Here is a 19,949-nt window from a genome sequence, read left to right as displayed (position 1 = left end):
CGGATTCATATAGTCAACCCCAACTTATCAGAGACTGAGGCCTAATTGTTGTTTATACATATATATATAAGGGTGACAATTTCAGACCGTTTAAGTAAAATGACAATTTAGCCTATATTTATTTAAATGGATCACTCATATTTTTTAAATGAGTGAATTTCAAATGCTTATACAAATATGGGCAAAGTGGGTAAAATTTGGGTATCCATATAGACCCTTAGATCACCACTTATAATAAAAATTTCCAATTGCACTATTTGGAAGGTGGGTGGGGGTGGGGGCAAAATATTTTTCTTTTTGAAATTTTTTTGAATTTTTTTCTTTTTGAAATATTTTTGATTTTTTTAAAAAAAAATTGGGGGTGGGGGTAGGGGGTCTGGTAGGGAGGTTGCGTGGAGAGAAGATTGAAAAATTTATTTTTTTTGTTGAAATTATTTTAATTTAAAAACAAATTGTGGTGGGGTGGTACGGGGTCCGAGTGGGGGGTGGGTGGGAATTTTTTTTTAATTTTTTTTTAAAAATGGGGTGATAGATATAGGGCAGTGGGCAAAAAATTGGTTGGTTGGTGGGTGGGTGGGTGAGGTGTGGGGGTGGGGGTTACGGAGTAAAAGAAAAATTAAATTTTGTTAATGTATGAAAAATTAATTGTTTTAAAAAATAATAATTTAGGGGTGGATTGAGGTTTGTACGGGTTAGAGCAATATCAATCTTGCTTTAATTTAATGGTTTTTTGGCTTTAGGAGATTAAAGTGGGTTAGATGGTTTTTACCAAATCATATTTGATCAAATCCATATTTACTCATATTTTATATGAGTGAATTGTAATCCAATCCATTTTGGCTCAATCCATACTCAATCCATCCAAATCCAACCATTTGCCAACCCTAGGTATATATTGAAGATCTGTTCATATTATGAGCTCAATCAACAGCCAACCACAGTGAATCATCTATATACTCCATTATTAAACAATTCTCTTGGATAAGGCAAAATTTAGGAGCAAATCTAACCATACCAATCATGATAAATCAAATAATGTTCCATGAACTCAAAATATATGGCAGAAATTGTTTCAACTCTTTTTCGAAACTGAGAAATTGTTTGAACTTTGTAAGACAAGAATCATAAAAAAAAAATGCATAATGCATAAATATGTCTGTTAACTTGGCTTCATTTCACATTTATACCCTCCAACTTTGAGTGTGCACAAGTAGGTACTTAATCTTGTATAAAATTGAACAAGTAGACACACGTGTCCTACATGGCAAAATACACGTAGGATGCCACGTGGGACATAAAACTGTCATGTAAGATGCCATGTAGGACGAATGTGTTTATTTCTTCAAATTTTGGATAGTTAAAGTGCCTACTTGTGTACTAATAAAGTTAGAGGTCATAGTTGCCAGCTGAAGCCAAGTTAATGATCATAATTATGTATTATGCCTAAAAAAAATGACAACTATCCCGCATCACTTCAAACAAGTTCACAGGATTCTCAACACCAAGTGTTAATTTACTAATCTCATAATGTAGAAGAGATCTAGCTCTGCACAAGCCCTAGCATTTGCAACACAGGACATTTACCTCCTAGTTACACTACAAACGCCAGATATCATTTTTCATGCAAGTTACTAGGTCTTCATATCCTTATAACATTCACTAAACCATCATTAATAGTTTGCCTTCTCATTAGCTGGGGCAAAAACAACTTTAACTGCTTCAAATACTTCTCTAACAGGCTTTGCAACATCAATCTGAAGGCAAAAGAGATGTCAATTTATGTTTCATATGCAGAGTCTCTCTCTCTCTCTCTCTTCTCTGTGGTGGAGGGGAGGAAGATGGTAAAGAGGCTGAAAGATAAAACAGTACCTTTCGAACCTTCCCCTTGGACCGGTAATATTCAATAACAGGTAGACCAGATTCCATGTAAACATTGAATCGCTTCCTTATTGTTTCAATATTATCATCTTCTCTTCCCTAAAGAACAAAAAATTCAAAGTTTATGAGAAGAAAGCCAAAAATGATACTAGGAAAGAAGATTAACAAAGAAGAAACAAGAATACCATAAAGATTTAAAGAACTGTAAACATGAAGAGAACTCTTCTACCAAGATATTAATGTCTAACCTGGTTACGACCTAAAAGGCGTTTCTCCATCTCTTGTTCAGGACAATCAAAGAAGAGCACAAACTCAGGCTCAATTCCAGTCTGGGAGACATTAAAGTGTGATAGTAAAATTTTAACACTCTTTACTATATAGGAGAATCCTCAAGATGCAGCTAAAAGAAGGTGGTGTACTGAGAAACTCACGACTAACTCAAAAGCAGCACGATTCTCCTCATTCTGGGGGAAACCATCAATAAGGAATTTATCATTGTCATTTTCCTGAATTGCTCATTAGAGAAGCACAATTGTTACCTCTGATTGTACAATTTTCCCTTCTTTAATCATGTTCGAAATCATCGTCCTGTACATAAAAGAAATGAATAGTTTACGATGCTGACGCACAATAAGCAATACTCTAATAATATAATGAAATACAAACAAAACTATGATAGTTCAAACTCTATGCACCACATTCAAAAGCACAGTACTGAGGATTAATCCTTTGTGTGCAATAAACATTGCTTGAAGCTATTGAACAAAACTCAAAGATATGATGCAACTTAACAAACAGCTGTTGATCTACTACACAGAATGTTGGTTGAAATGACAAAGGGTAAAAAGTACAGAGAAAGATAAAGCAACACAATCAAACAACAGATATCCTACCCATTCTCGGAACCAGAATTTCTTTCTGCTCGGAGAAGATCACTAGCATTTACATGGGTGTACCCAAAGTTTTCAACAATATTAGTACACTGGGTGCCCTTACCACTACTGTCACTGAGCCTACACCCTGGACATGGCCGCCACTCAGAAACCATTGTTGGTCCCAAGCGAATCACTTGGCCTGGCTAACTCACTCAGCAGAAGACTTTAACTCATAAATAAACTTGGATGGCCAAAATAAAGCATGCAACTTAATAATCTTTACATAACATGTAACTCAAATGCGTCAAATGTATGAGACTTAACTCAATGATTCAAAACATACTCAAGAAAATAAATTGAACTCTATCTACTAGTCTATGAAGCCTCCGAAATACTGACTCTAAAATACGTACCGGGATAGACCCACGGCTACCTCAAACTAATAGTAAATAACTAAAAAGTAAAGACTCAAGAGCACCTCTGAATGTAAAGAGGTCTCACCAAAAGTTGGGTAGAAACTGATCTTCAACGATGCGCTGGTTGAGGATATCTATCACCTTTATTTACATCATAAAATGATGCAGGTCGAATGACGCTATGTACTGTACGAGTATGTAAAAAGGAAACTTACTCAGGATACTCAACTCTGAAAACAGATCAACTCAAATAAGCATGAAATATAATGAGAAACAATACTTTAAAATATAGCAATGCAACTCGGTGTATAAATTATAATAGTTTACTTCTTGAAGAGTTTCTCTAACCGACAACCACCACTTACGAGCTAGTGATGATACAACGAACTATTGTCGTTGCCACAGTCGTCCAATACTTTGCCAGGGTAAGGAACGCAAACTCATCTCTGGATCCAATAAAAGTCCTCTTTTGGGACAATGAGGAGTCGACCGGATGAATAGTACGATCCTATCCTACGCTGGCTACGTAGTTTATGGGGTTCGAGTTGTTCTATACTCTTACTCAAATCAGTGCTCAATACTACTCCCAAAATTTTAATTTATTATGCTCATAACTCAAATGAGTGTATTTACTCAATCAGCTCAATTAGTCTTTTTTGGACTTAGCTCAAAACTCAATTCTTCTCAACTCATCTCTACTCTTTAAAATAAACATAAACTCAACTCAATGAATGCATTTAAAAGAGACATTTGAGTTCTCAGCTCAATTCAAAATAGATGTTTAAAAATGTTCACATCATTTATACTCAATAATTCTCATGCTCAAATAGAGATTAAGAGACTTCTCAACTCATGCTCAAAGTGATACATAAAAGACTTCTCAAGCTCAACTAAATTTCAAAATGATAAATGAAAGGCTTCTCCAATTTCAACTCATGTTCAAGCTATTTTTCAATCCAATGATGAAATAGTTACTCATTCTTTAACTCAAACAATGCATAAAATAATAAATATATGATTCAACTAGGGTTCATCTAAATGCAACCATGAATCCCAAATCTCAAAATTCAACTCAAGAAACTCATCAAGATATATTGAATATCCCCAAGCTATATATAATCAACCCTTGCTTCTTCTCTTCTCTTTAGTTCTTGCTCTCAAAAGTTTTGGGTGCTTAATGAGAGAATAACCCCTTTGGAAACTGATAAGGGACGGAGTTTGGTCCCAAAAAATGGTGAATTAGGTGAGAAAAAGACCAAAATGCCCCTCATTAAAACTAAACACGGACAAACAAATTGACCTGTGGTGGAATAGGTCCTCATCACTGACTGATTCCCCCATAGCTCATTTTTTTCCAAAAAATTCTATGGTAAAATTTGAATGCGGACTTGGCACGCACTCTTCTGGTTAACATATTTTCACGCACCAAAAATCCTACCCAGGTCTGCGTAGTTCTTTTTTTCCCCACTTTTTCTCTTATTTCAACTAATCTTCGCTAGGATAATACGGGGTATTACAATATCTCCCCCCTTGGGATCATTCGTTCTCGAATAATGGTCAAGCTAGGAAAAATACTTGGGCACGAATGCAATGCAAGAACTCAAAGACTCAAGCTTTAGAATAACTCACTCAATTACTCAAACTCAAGAAGGTACCAACTCAAAGAGAGTACTGTGGTTAGTTATACTTTTTGGAAAGAAGAGAAAAAAGCACTTTATTTTAAATTAATGAAGATGAAGTTGGAAAACAAGATTGGAGCACTTTCCCAAATGTGGATTTAAAATGTTATAACCAAAAAATTGACATCCCTAGTAATCTTGACTTTTGGAAAGTGGGAGTTCAATCCATTCGTTAAGATCAACCGCAAACACAAAAGGAACAGAGGCACGAAGTTTGTGGTTAGGTGGCAAATAAATATTTGTTTTCTTACATTGTGGGAATCAAACACTCACAAAAAGGGTAAAAATTCAGATAGCCAACCAACTAAGCTATTAAGATTCCGACAAGGAAATATTTCGGCTATTTATTATTGGAGATTTCGTAAATCACAGATATTCATAAAATTAATTAAATTAAAAACTAAAAGAGGGAAATATGATACATAAGCTGAAACAAATTGTTACAAATAACACCATCGCTGTTATTTAATCTGTCATAGCATGTTAACATATCATTTATTTTAGTTTCTCAATGAATACTTATTCAATAAATTTTGTATAAGGGCTAATATTGTAAGTAGTAAAAGCAAATTAGGAAACCAATCAAATGGAATCTTTTAAATGTTGTTTGTGATAAGAAGTAAGAAAGTGAAGTATTAGTCACAAGGGTCATTTTAAAAAGAGTTAATAGTTAAAATCACCTTTAAACTTGGCACACTTTATCAAATGCACACCTAAACTATGAGAAGTGTTAATTACCCACTCAAACAAAGATTCTTGAAACTATTTACCCCCCCCCCCCTAAACTATGAGGAGTCTTAATTACCCCCTCAAACTTGAATTTTTGAAATTATCTGCCCTCTAATATGCCACATGATTTAAAAAAATTACTCTGTTTCAATTTATATGACTAGCTTTCTCTTTAAGTAAATTTCAAAAAAAATAACACATTTTTATATGTAGTAAAAAATTAACTTTAAAATTTTCATTTTACTCCTAATAAAATAATTATTGCTACACAAATATTTATGACTTATTTTAGACCACATCTTTCTTAAACTTCATTTTTGAGTCGAACTACATTATATAAATAGGAACGAAAATATTTTTTTTACTAAATATAGAAATATGTTATTCTTTTTGGAATTTACTTAAAAAGAAAACGAGTCCTATAAATTGAAACAGAGTAATTTTTTAAAATCATGTGGCATATTAGGGGGCAGATAATTCCAAAAATTCATGTTTGAGGGGGTAATTAAGACTTCTCATAGTTTATGGGGATAAATAGTTCCAAGAATCTTTGTTTGAGGGGTAATTAAGACTTCCCATAGTTTAGGTGTGCATTCGATAAAGTGTGCCAAATTTAAGGGTGATTTTAACTATTAACTCTTTTAAAAAATATTAATTAACTACCAACTAAAGACCTTCTTTTGGCCTTAGCTACAATATTTTATTACTACTTATCCTAATTCATTCACAAGAAGTCTCTATGAACATTCAGCAAAGTAAAATTCCAAACATAAAAGGTGTGATATATCAAATTTGGAATAGGCTATGAGATAAAGTGTGTGGTTGGTATGGAGAAGAATAAGTTTTAATCAAACGGGGACTGACAGAAACGTTGTCATAACCCAAAAACCGAGGTCATGATGGCATACATCCCCAATCTCAACCCGATGTGTAATCCTAAAAGTAAAACCATACGAGACTCCCCAAGGGAAGTCAGGCCACCCTTAAACGTAATAAAAGGATAACAATGAAATTATCCCACAACTTGATGTCATGAGTGTAAAGAATATCTAATACAATGATCGAATATGATGTATATCATAAGTCTTCTAATAATGATAAAGACTATAAATAAAAGCTAGAACTAATGGCGGTCTGAATCCCAAGACCTCACCAATAATCTGAATAGTGAAATAGCCGCAGGAGAAGAAGTTTAGCTGTTGCGCAGGATACCCTAACTAGGATCTGCATCAAAGGGATACAGAAGTAGGGGTGAGTACAATCCACATGTACTCAGTAGGTTTAACCGACTAGGTATAAGGAATTAATCAAAAGTTATGAAATAAACTAATGAATGCTTCCACCTGCACGCAGAAAAGTCCCACTCCGGCTACACTACTGCCAATTTATATAGAACAACGCAATTAAAGTAAACACATAAATACAGTTCAATGTCACAGTTAAATAAATAGGTCAAGTATCACATATATCAATGCAATGCAATGCAATATGATAATGCAATGATATAATGATACGATGGGATCAAGGTTGTCGTACAACCTATCGTATACACCTGCCGAGATGTGATACCAAGCAAGATCCATGGGGTGTCACAGACCATATCACAATCTCAATGTATCAACTACCTCGCTGTAACACCTTGAAAATTTCTATGCCAAGACCCGAACCACTCGTCATGTGCGTGTAGGATTGAATTCGGTGACTTCAAGTTGTATATATGAGTTAGGATAAATTCCTAAGTATTTAAAGTGTATTAGATGTGATACAGGGTCATAAGGGATCCCTAAAACCAAGTCAAGTAAAAAGAATTCTATTCGGCTAAGTTTCCGAATGAGTTCGTATAAGGGTCAACTTCCAACGACCATATCTCCTCGAATATAAAAAATTGGGTAGACCATGACCTATCAAATATAAGGTCTTTGCGTCTTCTTTCCAAATCCACCAAGATTGCAATTTTGGGAGTTCAGAGTCAAAAGTTATGACCAGTTTTCTATAGACTATCACTGCAGGAATTTTAGGCCTGAGGCTTCAGTGGAGCCCGATGCCACTATAGAGCCAGAAACTAGCCTCAGTAGTTTGGCCCTTGGCGCGGTGCGCCACTATAGCACCTGCAGGGTTTTTAGCCCATTTTCCAGATTTTTGATGAAGGGCAACTTGGACATTTCCCTAATATCTATACATATGAACTTGGAACATTTTTGGGCATTTTTGCAGTCTTCCACCTCTTCAAAACCCCAAAACTTCATCCTTTTCTCTCAAATCATCTCCAAACAAAATCCTCTCAAACTCAAGGATTCAAGCTTTCCATTGAAGACCTAACATCAAGGTTTCTTCAAAATCTACTCTAAGGTATGTAAGGCTACTCAAAACATGGGTTGAATTCACCCATGTGCCCTACATCTTCTTTGAGATTGAATGTTCATAAGAATGGAGTTTCTTGACAGATTTATGTCCTAATGAGTTTTTACATCTATTAACTTGATTTTTTTATGTTGATATTGATGAGTTGAGAAATTGATAAATGCTTCATGTTGATATGAGTTGATTGATATGAGTTGTTATACATATTTTGTTATGTCTAAGAGTTGATTGATATGAGTTGTTAAACATATATTTTTAAAAAACTTAAATATTTTGAGTCTCTTTAATTGATGATTTGGAGTCTTGATGAGTCCCCAAAAGATTGGCTAAATGAATGGAGAAATGATTGGAAAGGATTACATGTTGTCATAAATGTATATCCAAACTACTCTTGAAAAATATGATTGGGATTGATCGGATAGTATGATCGGTGAAGAAATTTGATTGTGATAGAATTGATGAATTGACAAGGGTCCAAATGAGACTTGTCGATATGATTAGATTGAATTGATTGGATAGAGTTTTATGAGCATTGAGTCTTGAGAGGAGTATCGAGCACCGAATTGAGTAAGAGTAAGTAATAACTCAAATCCAATAACTACGTCGCCAAACGTAGGATGGGATTGGACTGTTAAAGTGGGATGTTTCCCAAATTACTGTCCTGATATTATAGGACATGATTGGTTATGGATCCATGATTTGTTGATTCGTTCTTACCCTGGCATGGTATGAACGGACGTGGAAACAACATCGGCTTGTTGTACTATCACTGGCTCATAAGTGATAGTTGTCGAATAAGAGAAACTCCCATATAGGTCTTGATAGTACTCTGAGTCGGATTGGGTTGGATTGTATGTGATTGATCTTGTCTAAATCATATTTTGTTTAGACTCAGGACATCTTGATTGAGTTGTACCTTCTTCTGAGTTGAGATTTTGAGTTGATTCGATCCCACCTTGATGCATGTTTCATTCGGCCATTTTACATACTCGTACATTCCACGTACTGACGCCATTTGGCCTGCATCGTTTCATGATGCAGAGACAGATACTAGAGATCATCAACAGGCGCACCGTTGAAGATTTATTCATTTCCAACTAGTTTGTGAGTCCTCCTTGTTTTTGGAGGATACCGCAGTTATCTTTTCAGCTTTGAGTTAGTTTTCCTTTATTTTGATTTGTGGTAGCCATGAACTTGCCATTGGCACATCTTATATTGTTGATAGAGGCTTCATAGACTAGAGTGTGGATGATGTTGACTTGTTTCGTTGTGACTAGTTTTATTTTTACTAGTTGTTGAATGGAGATGTGGCCGGTCTTTGGCCTTATTATGAATAGTATTCTTATGATTTGAGTCTTCCACTGATAGAATGTGACTGCATGAAAGTATGATTGGACCAAGTGGTTCACTTGAAGGCCAGGAATGGTTTTCGAGTGCCGGCCACGTCTAGGGTACCCTCTCGGGGCGTGACACTCGCCACCCAGCTTGTGGCCAAGGACTCATGATACTAATATCTCATCCACTTGCCACCTACTCGTGGTCAAGGAAATATGAAAGGTGTCACATTTTCTTTCTCACAATTCTCAACTTCTCAATGATCAATGATAATATGAATGAGGATGAATGCATTCACAACATATAAGGCATGGAGGTAAAGTTCAACTCAACATGTAGTACAAGGTTCAAAGTTCTCAAAACTTAACCTAAACATGATATTCACACTCAATAGATAGTAGTGGGAAGAGAATACTTCAATTTAAGTGTTCACCCATTTCCCCAACAATATTTCAATACTCAGGCATGCTTAAAATTCCTAACTCAACCCCTCAGGCGGGCATTACAAGTCAAATAACCTCTTCACATCTCTAACTCAGTTAAGTCATGAATTACACAGTCTCAATCACTGATAAAATATCACATAAGACCCTCATATGGGAAATGCAACACATATAACCCCCCACACAGGCATCACAATTTAATTTAACAATTTCAAATTACACTACGACCCCATCCCAAAGTCTACAACATAGAATTTAACTAATCACCCCAATTCATTCCCAAGAAGGATGGCCAAACCTACCTCAATTGCCGAAATCGCACTCGAACGCAATACCGGACAAACAACCTTTGAATTCAACTCCCGAAATGCTAACCCACTATTAAGAATGAAACATACGCATCATAACGAGTCCAATGACACCCATATTGATATGTTTCAGAACTGGGAGTAAAATAGTCCAAAAATTGATCATTTTTGAAAAGGGTCAAATCTGGACTTTTATTTAAAAATCACGTTCTACTAGCAATAGGGAACTTATGGTTGAAAACCCCATAAAAATAGAGTTAAAAACAAGTTAGAAATCACCATTTTCTTAAATTCGAATCAAGAAAGAAACAAGAAGTTTTAGAGTTTGAAACTAAAATTTAAGAGTTAAAATCATTAAATAATTAATGAAAAAGGAAGGTTTTAGGTTAAAAATTACTTACCTAACGATTTTACTCGAAAACCTCTTCTCAAAATTGTTCCGAGAAGCTCAAGAACGCAAAAATGGTGAGATTGAGGTTTCTCCCGAAGTTGAACACTGTTCAGGCACGAATTGTGCATCGTGATCGCGAGCCACTAATTCTCGCGATTGCGAAGAACACTGGAAGGATAAAACCATCGTGATCGCGAACTCTCCTCTCGCGACCGCGAAGATATATGCCCTGACACATCGCGATCGCGACGCGATCGCGATGAACAAGGGAGATCTGCACCAGAACCAGAAACAACGGCTGAAACACAATCCAAAATGCTCTCGGTTGGACCCTCAGAAATCATTCAAGGTCCGATAAAAATAAACCGGATATACTACTCCACTGAATATGACATTCCAAACTCAATGGAATTGTCAGATTTCCAAAAAGAATTATTTTTGACCAAAATACCCTCCCGGACCCCTTATTGGCCTAAAACTCAACTTTTGGCTTAAAAACTCGAAACGGCGATTCAGGTCCCGGGGCTCTAAGTCAATGTCAACTAGATCGAACTCGATGTTCCGGACTCAACGAAACTAACAGAATTCTTGTCCGACGCTTGGATCTCAAAACGTTGACGGAAGTCAAACCAACTCATTTAAAACCTCATTTTCAACTTAAGACCTTAAATTCACATATCAACCTCAAATCTGACGCCTCCCCTAGATCAATTTCCATGTTCCGGAGCTGATGGGACTGACGGAATCCCGTTCCCAGGCCCGTAGCTCCAATTGGTACCGAAAACTATTTTTCACCTCTTAACTCTATAAAACTCAAGAATTTACCTAATTCACTAACTATTAAGATTTTAACACATTCAACAACACAAACAGAACAACTAACACTCGGGGCACTAATGATAGGGGTAAAATGGTAATTTCACACAAATTTCCAAAAATGACCCTCATGGTCATTACAAATGTGGCCCGAGAGCCCAAATGGCGAACGACCTGACTATGATACTATGTAAAAAATATGACATCTAGTGTAACTCAACCCCTGAAAGCTAACTCATGAAGAGAGGATTGCTCAAGTCCATATAAGCAGACCACCAGTCCATTCCCCAACCAATGTGGGACTGCAACCTGCTCTAACAATCAATGTTGCTTCTTACAACCGTGATTAAACAGATAAACTACTTGTGCAGAATTGAAATCTTAACATAACTAGCATAGGTAATCGAATAACATACAAGAGAGTGGACTGTCCAGTTCACATTGTTCCAACTGTTTGTCTAGATTTTGCTGCCGTTTAGCAAAATCAATCTTCGACAACACATTCTTAAAGAAACATGTTGAATGGTCTTGTTGTTTCAGAAATGACATAAATCCTCACTGATCATATTGTTACTCCATTTAAACTCGTCTCAATATGAAGAAGAAAAAATGGAATTATAAAGATTATCTATTGTACTCTCTTTTAAGCGACAACTTGTCCATTATTTGGTTACAACATACTCCACTAAAATGGCCTAAAAGATGTATAATCTTTCACAAGCATTATCGTTTAGCTTCTAGCAGTAGATATTGAAAAACGTGAATAGAAATGTTGCTCTTATTTGATGAAACTTATATTTAAGAGTTGGTGAACTTGCAGAAGATGGCACAAAATGACATTGACAATGTGTTAGATCAGCTAAGATGGATCAAGTATGGAGGGGATTTGGATACAATCAGGATTGGTCTAGTTGAGATACTTGAAATAAACCTAAGATTTTTTAGAATCTTTATAAAGTACCATCAAGTTCTTTTTCCTAATTCGTTGGCCGAATTCACAAAGACGGCCAAATCAGTTGTGGAAATGCTTCACTTAGTTTTTCATCGAATTCCAGATGAACACAAAATTAATCTTCATCTGGAAAGGCTAGAATTACACTTGCTAGAATCATTGAAGGTAATACCATTTTAAGGTACAATTAGGAGTTGAATGATTCCTATATCTCGGAATATATGGACTGGATCGGAAAGAATCTAAATTATGTACTGATGTGCCTGGAACTCACTCCCTCAACTAATAAAGAACACGTTGTAAGAAATCGAATTATAAAGCAAGTGAAAATCATTCAAAAGAAAATGAGATTTTTGAGATTCTTATATGCCACAGAGATAAATGGTTATGTCGACCATGAGAAGCTGGAGTGTTTGGAGACTCGAATTCGATTCATGGCTAACAATGTGGAATAATTTTGTGGTGCTGTTTTGCTTAGCATTTATAAACCTCCGTATCTATTATGCCCGATTGTGCTAGTGGAGCTGGAAATGAAGAAGATTTTTCTTGGTGAACTAAAGACTTCAAAGTTTACTCAATCAAGAATTTTCAAGGACAAGAAATTACCAAAAGGATTTTCACATCATCTCCACAGTCTTCTGATGTACCTCAGAAACAAAAAGCTCGATAACTTTCCTAATAATGTCTCTGCTCCAATTATTGATGTGGCAATAGAGTTCTTGTTGGTTTTCCTTAATGCTGATGTGTCAAATCATGCTATTGATGGCAACTAGTTGAATGAGGTTATGGAAAAGATTGGAGCTATAGTGAGTGATGTTCTATATGTAATTCAAAAGCTTCTTCCTAGCTCTATAACCAAACATGACGCTAGCAAAATACATATTTGCTTGATACAGATATTGGAGAAAACAAAAGATCTGAAGGGACAAGTGGAGACGTACTACAAATCCTTAAAATTCACTCCATCTCAGTTTCCCACTGCTGGTGGATTGTGTTTTCTGGAGTCTCTTTTAAGGAAATTGAATGAGATGTCGAAATCTAAATCAGGTTTAGATTTTATGATGAAACCTCATATTGGTAGTTTAGAGAAAGAGCTATCATCTCTTACACCCATATTACAGGAGGAGTTGTCATCTTTGTTATCCATTTTCAGAGAAGTTCCAATGGTGCACCATGAACATAAAATTCCTAAAGATCTTCAAAGGCATACTATCAATTTGGCATATGAAGCTGAAGTTGCCATTGACTCTATTGTTGCTCAGTATAATGTTCTTTGGCATATTTTTTGCTCACTTCCTGCAACCTTAAAAGAGATCAAGCACATTTGTGAGAGGTGACTGAGATGTGGTCGGCGGATGTTGCTCTTAAGCTGTGTTATGTGATAGCATCATCTAAACATCTGCCAACTCGACATACCAATCCTGTGAATGAGGAGGAGGTAGTGGTATTTGGGAATGACACAGAAACGATAATTCAGTAACTGATTAGAGGTACAAATGAGCTGGATGTCCTCCTAATTGTAGGCATGGGAGGACAAGGGAAAACAACTACTTCTAGAAAGGTGTACAATAATGACATAATTATTTCTTGATTCGATGTTCGAGAATGGTGCATCATTACCCAAAGATATAACCTGAGAGATCTATTACAAGAGATTTTTAGTCAAATTACTGGTTCAAAGGATAAGGGAGATAAGGATGACATCCTTGCTGACAAGTTGAGGAAACACCTAATGGGAAAGAGATATCTCATTGTCTTGGATGATATGTGGGATGGTATGGCATGGGATGACTCAAGGCTTTCCTTTCCAGATGTTAGAAATCGAAGCAGAATAGTAGTAACATCTCGACTTGAGAATGTGAGTGCGCATGCCAATTGTCGCAGAAAAATGTATTTCAGCAGGAAGGTTGCGCCCCTGAACTACAAGAAGTTGGTCTAGCAGTTGCAAAAAGATGCAAAGGATTGCCTCTAGAGGTTGTCTTGGTAGCTGGAATAATCAAAAGGAAGAAAATGGAAGCCTCTTGGTGGGATGTGGTTAAAAAATCTCTACTTTCCTTTCTTGGTGAAGCTGAACGATATAGTCTGTCAGTTATGCAGTTAAGTTATGATAACTTACCTGACCATTTAAGACCATGTCTTCTTTACATGGGGATGTTTCCGGAGGACGCAAGAATTCCAATGTCTAAATTGATAAGTTTATGGATTGCGGAAGGACTGAGAGACTAATGGAAGAGGCAGCTGAAGGTTACTTGATGGATCTCATCCACAGTAACGTGGTAATGGTTTCAAAGAGAAAATATAATGGTAAAGTCAAAGACTGCCAGGTTCATGATGTGATGCTTCACTTTTGCTTGGAGAGGAGTTGAGAAGAGAAGCTTATGCTTACAGTACAAACTTCTGAATGGAAGGAAAGTCGAGTGTGCTTCAATTAAGGGATTTCACTCATTCCGAAGAGTGGTGCCTTCCTATAGATATCACGCACGCTGCATAAATTAACTTAAGTTCTTGAACTGTCCAACTTACATATCTCAAGGTGGGATATCTCGGAGGAATCCTTTCCCCTTCTTGAAACACTTGTTATAAAAGGGTGTTGTGAACTTGAGGAGATCCCCTTTAGCTTTGCAAATATTCTAACACTTAAAAAGATTAAGTTGATGTACAACGAATCTCTAGAGGCTTGAGCTGAGAGAATTAAAGAAGAAATCATAGAGAATGAAGGATGTGACCATCTTAAACTCATCATTATCAAAGTAAGTAGAAACAATCTCCTATCCTATGTGCTGCTTTTAAGTAGAATTTGATAACAATGTGTTTAAGTAGATAATTAATGTTTTCATGTTGTCACAACCCAAGTTAGGCCCTAGACGTGACACGGCCATAGATAAAATTATAAATGTGGAAGGAAGTATCAAGTAGATGTCTCAATAGAAGAGAATCAAAACATAATCTCCAAAAAAAGGGGGAGCTACATACTCATAATAGTCTAGACCTGCCTCTACTACTTTTAGATGGGGCATAAGACAAGTTCCTAGCTCACCAAAACATAAAGAAAGAAATATAGTCTGAACATAATAAAAGACATAGCGGGTTCACCCTCGAATCATGAGGACTCACCAAAATAGCAAAGCAGAGTAGATCGCCAACTAGCCACGTGGAGGATGAGAGTCGAACTCTACATTATGAGACAATGTAGGCACAAGTATGCGTTAGTACGTGGAATGTACTAAGTATGTGAGAAATATGCATGAACGTGAATAAGCAGACATAACAATATGAACATGTGATGCATGACCCAAATATCTTAAAAAGCATGAACTAAAACTTGAAAACATTTAGTGAGGTCAATGTATCATAAAACATCGGAAGAGCTTATAAGAAGAAGATAGTACTTTGTGGGATATTAACTCTAACTGATATTTAAGACCATGTGAGCTATAACATGGAATCCGATGTAACTCCCACATCGAGAAGAGAGAGGCTACTTGCCAAGGAAGATTCCATATCATAATCATAATGTGCTATATGTGGATCCACTAGCTAAGACAATTAAGGCAACCTACGGTGGCAACGTAGTTTGGGACTAGGGGTTGCTACTAGAGACTCCCATACCAAATCTCCACCACAAAGTTCTCTCGGTGCTTAGTTAATTCCAACGGAATAAGTAAATCATTAACATTAGGAAAGGCAAACAAGTACCAATCCACATTCATAAAATACATCATAAGAATAGCTCCTTGAAAATCATGATAATAACGTATTTATATGGACACTTACCTTTCTAAGCATCTAAATCATAATTTCTTCATATTGTGAGAAAACCTTTCACAATTCATTCATTCATACTTGAAAACGTAGTTCATGGCTTTACATAAATCAATCATAATAAATATCACATGGTCTTTCACTGTGATTTCTTTGTCAAACTGTTGGTTTTATCTTTTTTTCTGTTATACAAAATTCTCTGTTTTGAGAGGTAATAAAAAGTATTGATTTGAAAATCACAATCTCTATCTTAAAATTCAATACATATTGGATGGTTTAGAATAACATACAAGAGCAGACGGGTCGATTCCACCTAGTGCTGACTACTCACAAGCTGGAGCCTAATCTTCTTGAGTGTTAAAAGAGCATCTTCCATGCTAATCCTTGCATCAGGTGCCACTAAACTGCAGCTCAAAGCTAATTTCATGATAGATAACAAACATTGCATCTTTGCATCAATTTGTTCATCCCCTGGCTGTATCAAATTAAAATCCACAACCTTATGAATTCCACTTGGGAAGGAATCACTAACCCAACGTTGTATGCTCAGGTCTCCGGTAAATATTTCATCACTCGGTCTCCTTCTTGTAAACGTCTCCATCATCAAGATGCCAAAACTATAAACATCACAACTCGTGGATACTATTCCATCTTGTCCATACTCTGCAATCACGGTCAGAAATGATCATAAAAGCTTCCTAGTTAAAATGGAATATGTCAAAATTAAGAGTATCAATCTATACCTAAGGGAAAAAAAATTGTTTTGAGTATTTAAACGATATGAGAAATTTCTTAAAACTTCTAATATACCTGGAGCAATATATCCAATGGTTGCAATTGTCCTTGTTTGAACAAAGGCCTCCCCTGCACCTAACAATTTTGCAATGCCAAAATCACTCACATGACCAACCATTTCCTGATCTAGCAAGACATTGCTTGGCTTCAAGTCACAATGCACCACAGGTGTTGAACAGCCACTGTGGAGATACTCTATTGCAGATGCAACATCTATCGTTACATCTAATCTCTGCAATAAATTCAAGAAAAAGTTGTGGGAATATAACCATTTATCGAGTGTTCCATTGGACATGTATTCCATCACTAGGGCCTTGAAATCAAGGTTGGAGCAGCTGGTGATGACTTTAGTCAGATTTCTGTGGCGAAGATTCCTGAGTATCTCACATTCTGTGTCAAAACTTTTGAATGCACCCTCCAGTTGCACATTGAATACCTTTGCTGCCAAAACAGTACCATCCTTAAGTATACCTTTGTAGACCTTGCTAAAACTCCCATTACCAAGCAAGTTGCTTTCATCGAATCCTTCTGTTGCATGTTCAAGTTCATGATAGGAAATTCTTTCATGCTCTATTGCTAGAGACACATCTGCTTGACCTGTATTCTTCTTTGTCTTTCTCAATCTTACAGATACATACGCAAGGACTAATACAAGAAATAACAGACTCACACCCAAAATGATGTACAAAATCAAGATTGTCTTTTTCCTCTTTGGAGATTGGATGACACATGGTGACACATTAAACTTCGAATCACCACAGAGTGCATCATTGGACAAGAAGGATTGATCTGTGGCATTTGCGAAAGGACCACCAGTGGGAATCTCTCCACTAAGTTTATTGAATGAGAAGTTCATGTATTTGAGATACACAAGAGCTTTTAATGACTTTGGAATTTCACCACTAAGATTGTTATAACACAAATCCAAGAATTCCAATGCCAACATTTTGCCAAATGAATCTGGAATAGGCCCATCTAACCTATTATGCGCCAGAGAAAAATTAACCAATTTATCTAGAACCCCTAGAGTGCTAGGAATCTTACCAGAAAAATTATTTTTTGACAAATCAATGAGTGTTGCAGCCTTTAAATTTCCAATCCCAAGGGGAATTTTCCCACTCAATAAATTGGATGAAATATTGAATTCTATGAGATCAAGAAGTCCACCCAAGCTTTCAGGTAAGCTTGAATTCATCATGTTGTAAGCTAGATAAAGATACCTCAAACTGGTAAGTTTTCCTAAGCATGGTGGCACGAAATTAGAAAAATTATTTTCTGACAAGTCTAGTGCACCAAGATTCTTAAAATTGCAGATAACATCTGGTATGGTTCCTTCTATATTGTTGCTTTGTAGGTAAAATTCTTGAAGGTTCAACATGCCTTGGACAGTATTTGGAATATGTCCAGTCAACTCATTATTAAATAAAATCATCTTTATCACTTCAGTAAGATTACCAATTTCTTCAGGAATGATGCCCTTAAGTTTACAATTCGATCCTTCAAAAATCTGTAGAGTGTTTGAGAAATTCCCAATAGATGCAGGCAAAACACCATCCAACGGATTATCACCAAACCAAAGTGCTCTTAGTTTCCTACAGTTTGTTAATGATGTAAGGAAGCTCAATGCTGAGTAGCTGAAAAATTTATTCCTCTGCAAGTTAAGAATCTCAAGGTATTCTAAGTTACCGAGTGATTCAGGAATTGGACCTGTGAAACTGTTACCTGAGAGATCAAGCAATTTGAGTCTTGAAGAATTTGAAAGTGAAGAAGAGATAAAACCACTCAGATTATTTCTTGCACAAACAAATTGTTCTAGGCTCGGCATTCCACGCCCTAAATCTGAAGGTAGAGTACCTGAAAGCTTGTTCACTCCAAGATCTAGTTTCTGCAGCATTGACACGTTGAAAATGCTTGCAGGGACAGAACCAATAAATTCATTCTGTGATAATCCCAACACTTGTAGTTTCTCAAGATTTCCGAGCTCCACTGGTATCTCTCCTGTCAATTGGTGGAAATATATGAGTACCAATTTGGCGGACGAGAGAAAATGAATAAAATTACATATATCTTGTAAGGAAATATCATACTACCTTCCAAGTATAGTGCTCCAAGTTCCAATATTTTAAGAGTTGTTAAGTTGGCTAACTCTCTTGGTACAGTTCCAATAAACTCATTTTCAGACAATGACAAGGCTTGAAGATTTCGGCATTTCTCTAGGCTTGTTGGAATAACTCCATCTAGGGAGTTGCGTGAGAGGTAAAGCCCTTTCAAGTTTGGAAGATGATCGCATATAGTTGTTGGAAGCTTACCAGTAAGATTGTTGCTTGTAAGAGCAATGATTTGCATTGTCGTAATGTTAAAGATTGATGGTGGAACAGAGCCACTAAATTGATTATGTTGTAGGTCTAGGATAGTCAGGTAACGAAGATCACCGAGTTCCCGAGGGATTTCTCCTTTCAGAAAATTTCTTTGCAAGCTCAACACTTGCAGCTTTGTTAGATTGGAAAGGGAAGATGGAATTTTTCCCGAAAATTTGTTGTTCCAGAGGTACACAGACCGTAGATTTGGTAACAAACTTAAAAATGATGGAATGGCTCCGGTGAAGTTATTGCTTGTGAAGTTAATCGATTTCAATCTGTGTAAATGAGCCAACTCTTCTGGCAAATCCCCATGGAAACTGTTGTTAGTGATGTCGAGGGAGATGAGAAATGAGAGGTTTCCAAGGTGTGGAGGAATGGTACCATGAAGTTGCATGCTAGAAATGTCTAAAGCAGTGACTCGATTGTGGCGGGAGCTGCAAGTGATTCCGATCCAACTGCAAACCGGGCTGGAAGAAGACCAATTGCTTGATAAGATGCTGTTAGGATGAGTAGAAATGTAAGATTTCAGTACAAGAAGAGCGGCTTCATCGGTGCTAATATTAGCAAGTGAAGTATGGTGATGGAGCAGAATGAAAACTGCAAGAGCAAAGAGAAAATTGCAACTGCTGTCCATAATTACTATGACATGAATGTTTCTCTTTTTTTTTTTTAACTTGTTGAGCTAAAACAATAATTGATAATACCACAAGTTGGAGCTTTGCATAGAAGTGTCAATTTTTAGTAGTACAAGTTGTATTGTGACCACAGGTTTGTCTCTATTTTTTCTTGTGTGAATTGAAATAGACACTTATGTCTCATGTGGTAAAGAAAGAAAGATATTTTTGAGAT

General features: G+C 36.4%; 2 protein-coding genes and 1 pseudogene across 7 annotated transcripts; 1 reads left to right on the top strand and 2 right to left on the bottom strand.

Annotated features, from left to right (window-relative positions):
• Nucleotides 1–1,155: 1,155 nt before the first annotated feature.
• LOC129899004 (UMP-CMP kinase 3-like) lies at nucleotides 1,156–2,926 on the bottom strand. The gene is made up of 5 exons (XM_055973738.1): nucleotides 2,772–2,926; nucleotides 2,418–2,466; nucleotides 2,127–2,246; nucleotides 1,870–1,977; nucleotides 1,156–1,754 (listed from the first exon to the last, which is right to left on the bottom strand). Exons 1-5 carry the CDS (start codon nucleotides 2,924–2,926, stop codon nucleotides 1,671–1,673), a joined length of 516 nt encoding a protein of 171 aa, XP_055829713.1. The 3' UTR covers nucleotides 1,156–1,670.
• Nucleotides 2,308–19,783, bottom strand: LOC129899313 (probable LRR receptor-like serine/threonine-protein kinase At3g47570). Of its 6 annotated transcripts, XR_008769499.1 has the most exons (5): nucleotides 18,831–19,783; nucleotides 16,756–18,738; nucleotides 16,236–16,608; nucleotides 15,298–15,355; nucleotides 6,725–6,801 (listed from the first exon to the last, which is right to left on the bottom strand). XR_008769499.1 is itself a non-coding variant. In XM_055974234.1 (4 exons), exons 1-3 carry the CDS (start codon nucleotides 19,732–19,734, stop codon nucleotides 16,259–16,261), a joined length of 3,237 nt encoding a protein of 1,078 aa, XP_055830209.1. In that variant the 5' UTR covers nucleotides 19,735–19,783; the 3' UTR covers nucleotides 2,308–2,466; nucleotides 16,236–16,258. The 6 variants fall into 6 exon arrangements, 5 of the variants coding, with proteins under 5 accessions (XP_055830209.1, XP_055830210.1, XP_055830208.1 ...); XM_055974234.1 differs by lacking the exons at nucleotides 6,725–6,801; nucleotides 15,298–15,355 and adding an exon at nucleotides 2,308–2,466; XM_055974235.1 differs by lacking the exon at nucleotides 15,298–15,355 and having other exon boundaries at nucleotides 6,702–6,801.
• Nucleotides 12,055–14,615, top strand: LOC129899002 (putative late blight resistance protein homolog R1B-16; annotated as a pseudogene).
• Nucleotides 19,784–19,949: the final 166 nt, after the last annotated feature.

This window comes from Solanum dulcamara, chromosome 8 (assembly GCF_947179165.1).
Source record: "Solanum dulcamara chromosome 8, daSolDulc1.2, whole genome shotgun sequence".
NCBI classification, from domain to species: Eukaryota; Viridiplantae; Streptophyta; class Magnoliopsida; order Solanales; family Solanaceae; genus Solanum; species Solanum dulcamara.
Note: the sequence above shows the minus strand (reverse complement) of the source record. Positions and strands in the feature narration are given on the sequence as shown.

Coding starts and splice junctions, on each gene's coding strand:
- LOC129899313 (XM_055974234.1), bottom strand. CDS start 19,734: ATGGACAGCAGTTGCAATTTTCTCTTTGCTCTTGCAGTTTTCATTCTG. Junction 18,739..18,830: donor TGGAGCACTATACTTGGAAG/GTAGTATGATAT, acceptor ACCAATTGACAG/GAGAGATACCAGTGGAGCTC. Junction 16,609..16,755: donor CATTGGATATATTGCTCCAG/GTATATTAGAAG, acceptor CCGTGATTGCAG/AGTATGGACAAGATGGAATA.
- LOC129899004 (XM_055973738.1), bottom strand. CDS start 2,926: ATGGTTTCTGAGTGGCGGCCATGTCCAGGGTGTAGGCTCAGTGACAGT. Junction 1,978..2,126: donor GCCTTTTAGGTCGTAACCAG/GTTAGACATTAA, acceptor TTTGTTCTTTAG/GGAAGAGAAGATGATAATAT. Junction 1,755..1,869: donor CCAAGGGGAAGGTTCGAAAG/GTACTGTTTTAT, acceptor TTTTGCCTTCAG/ATTGATGTTGCAAAGCCTGT.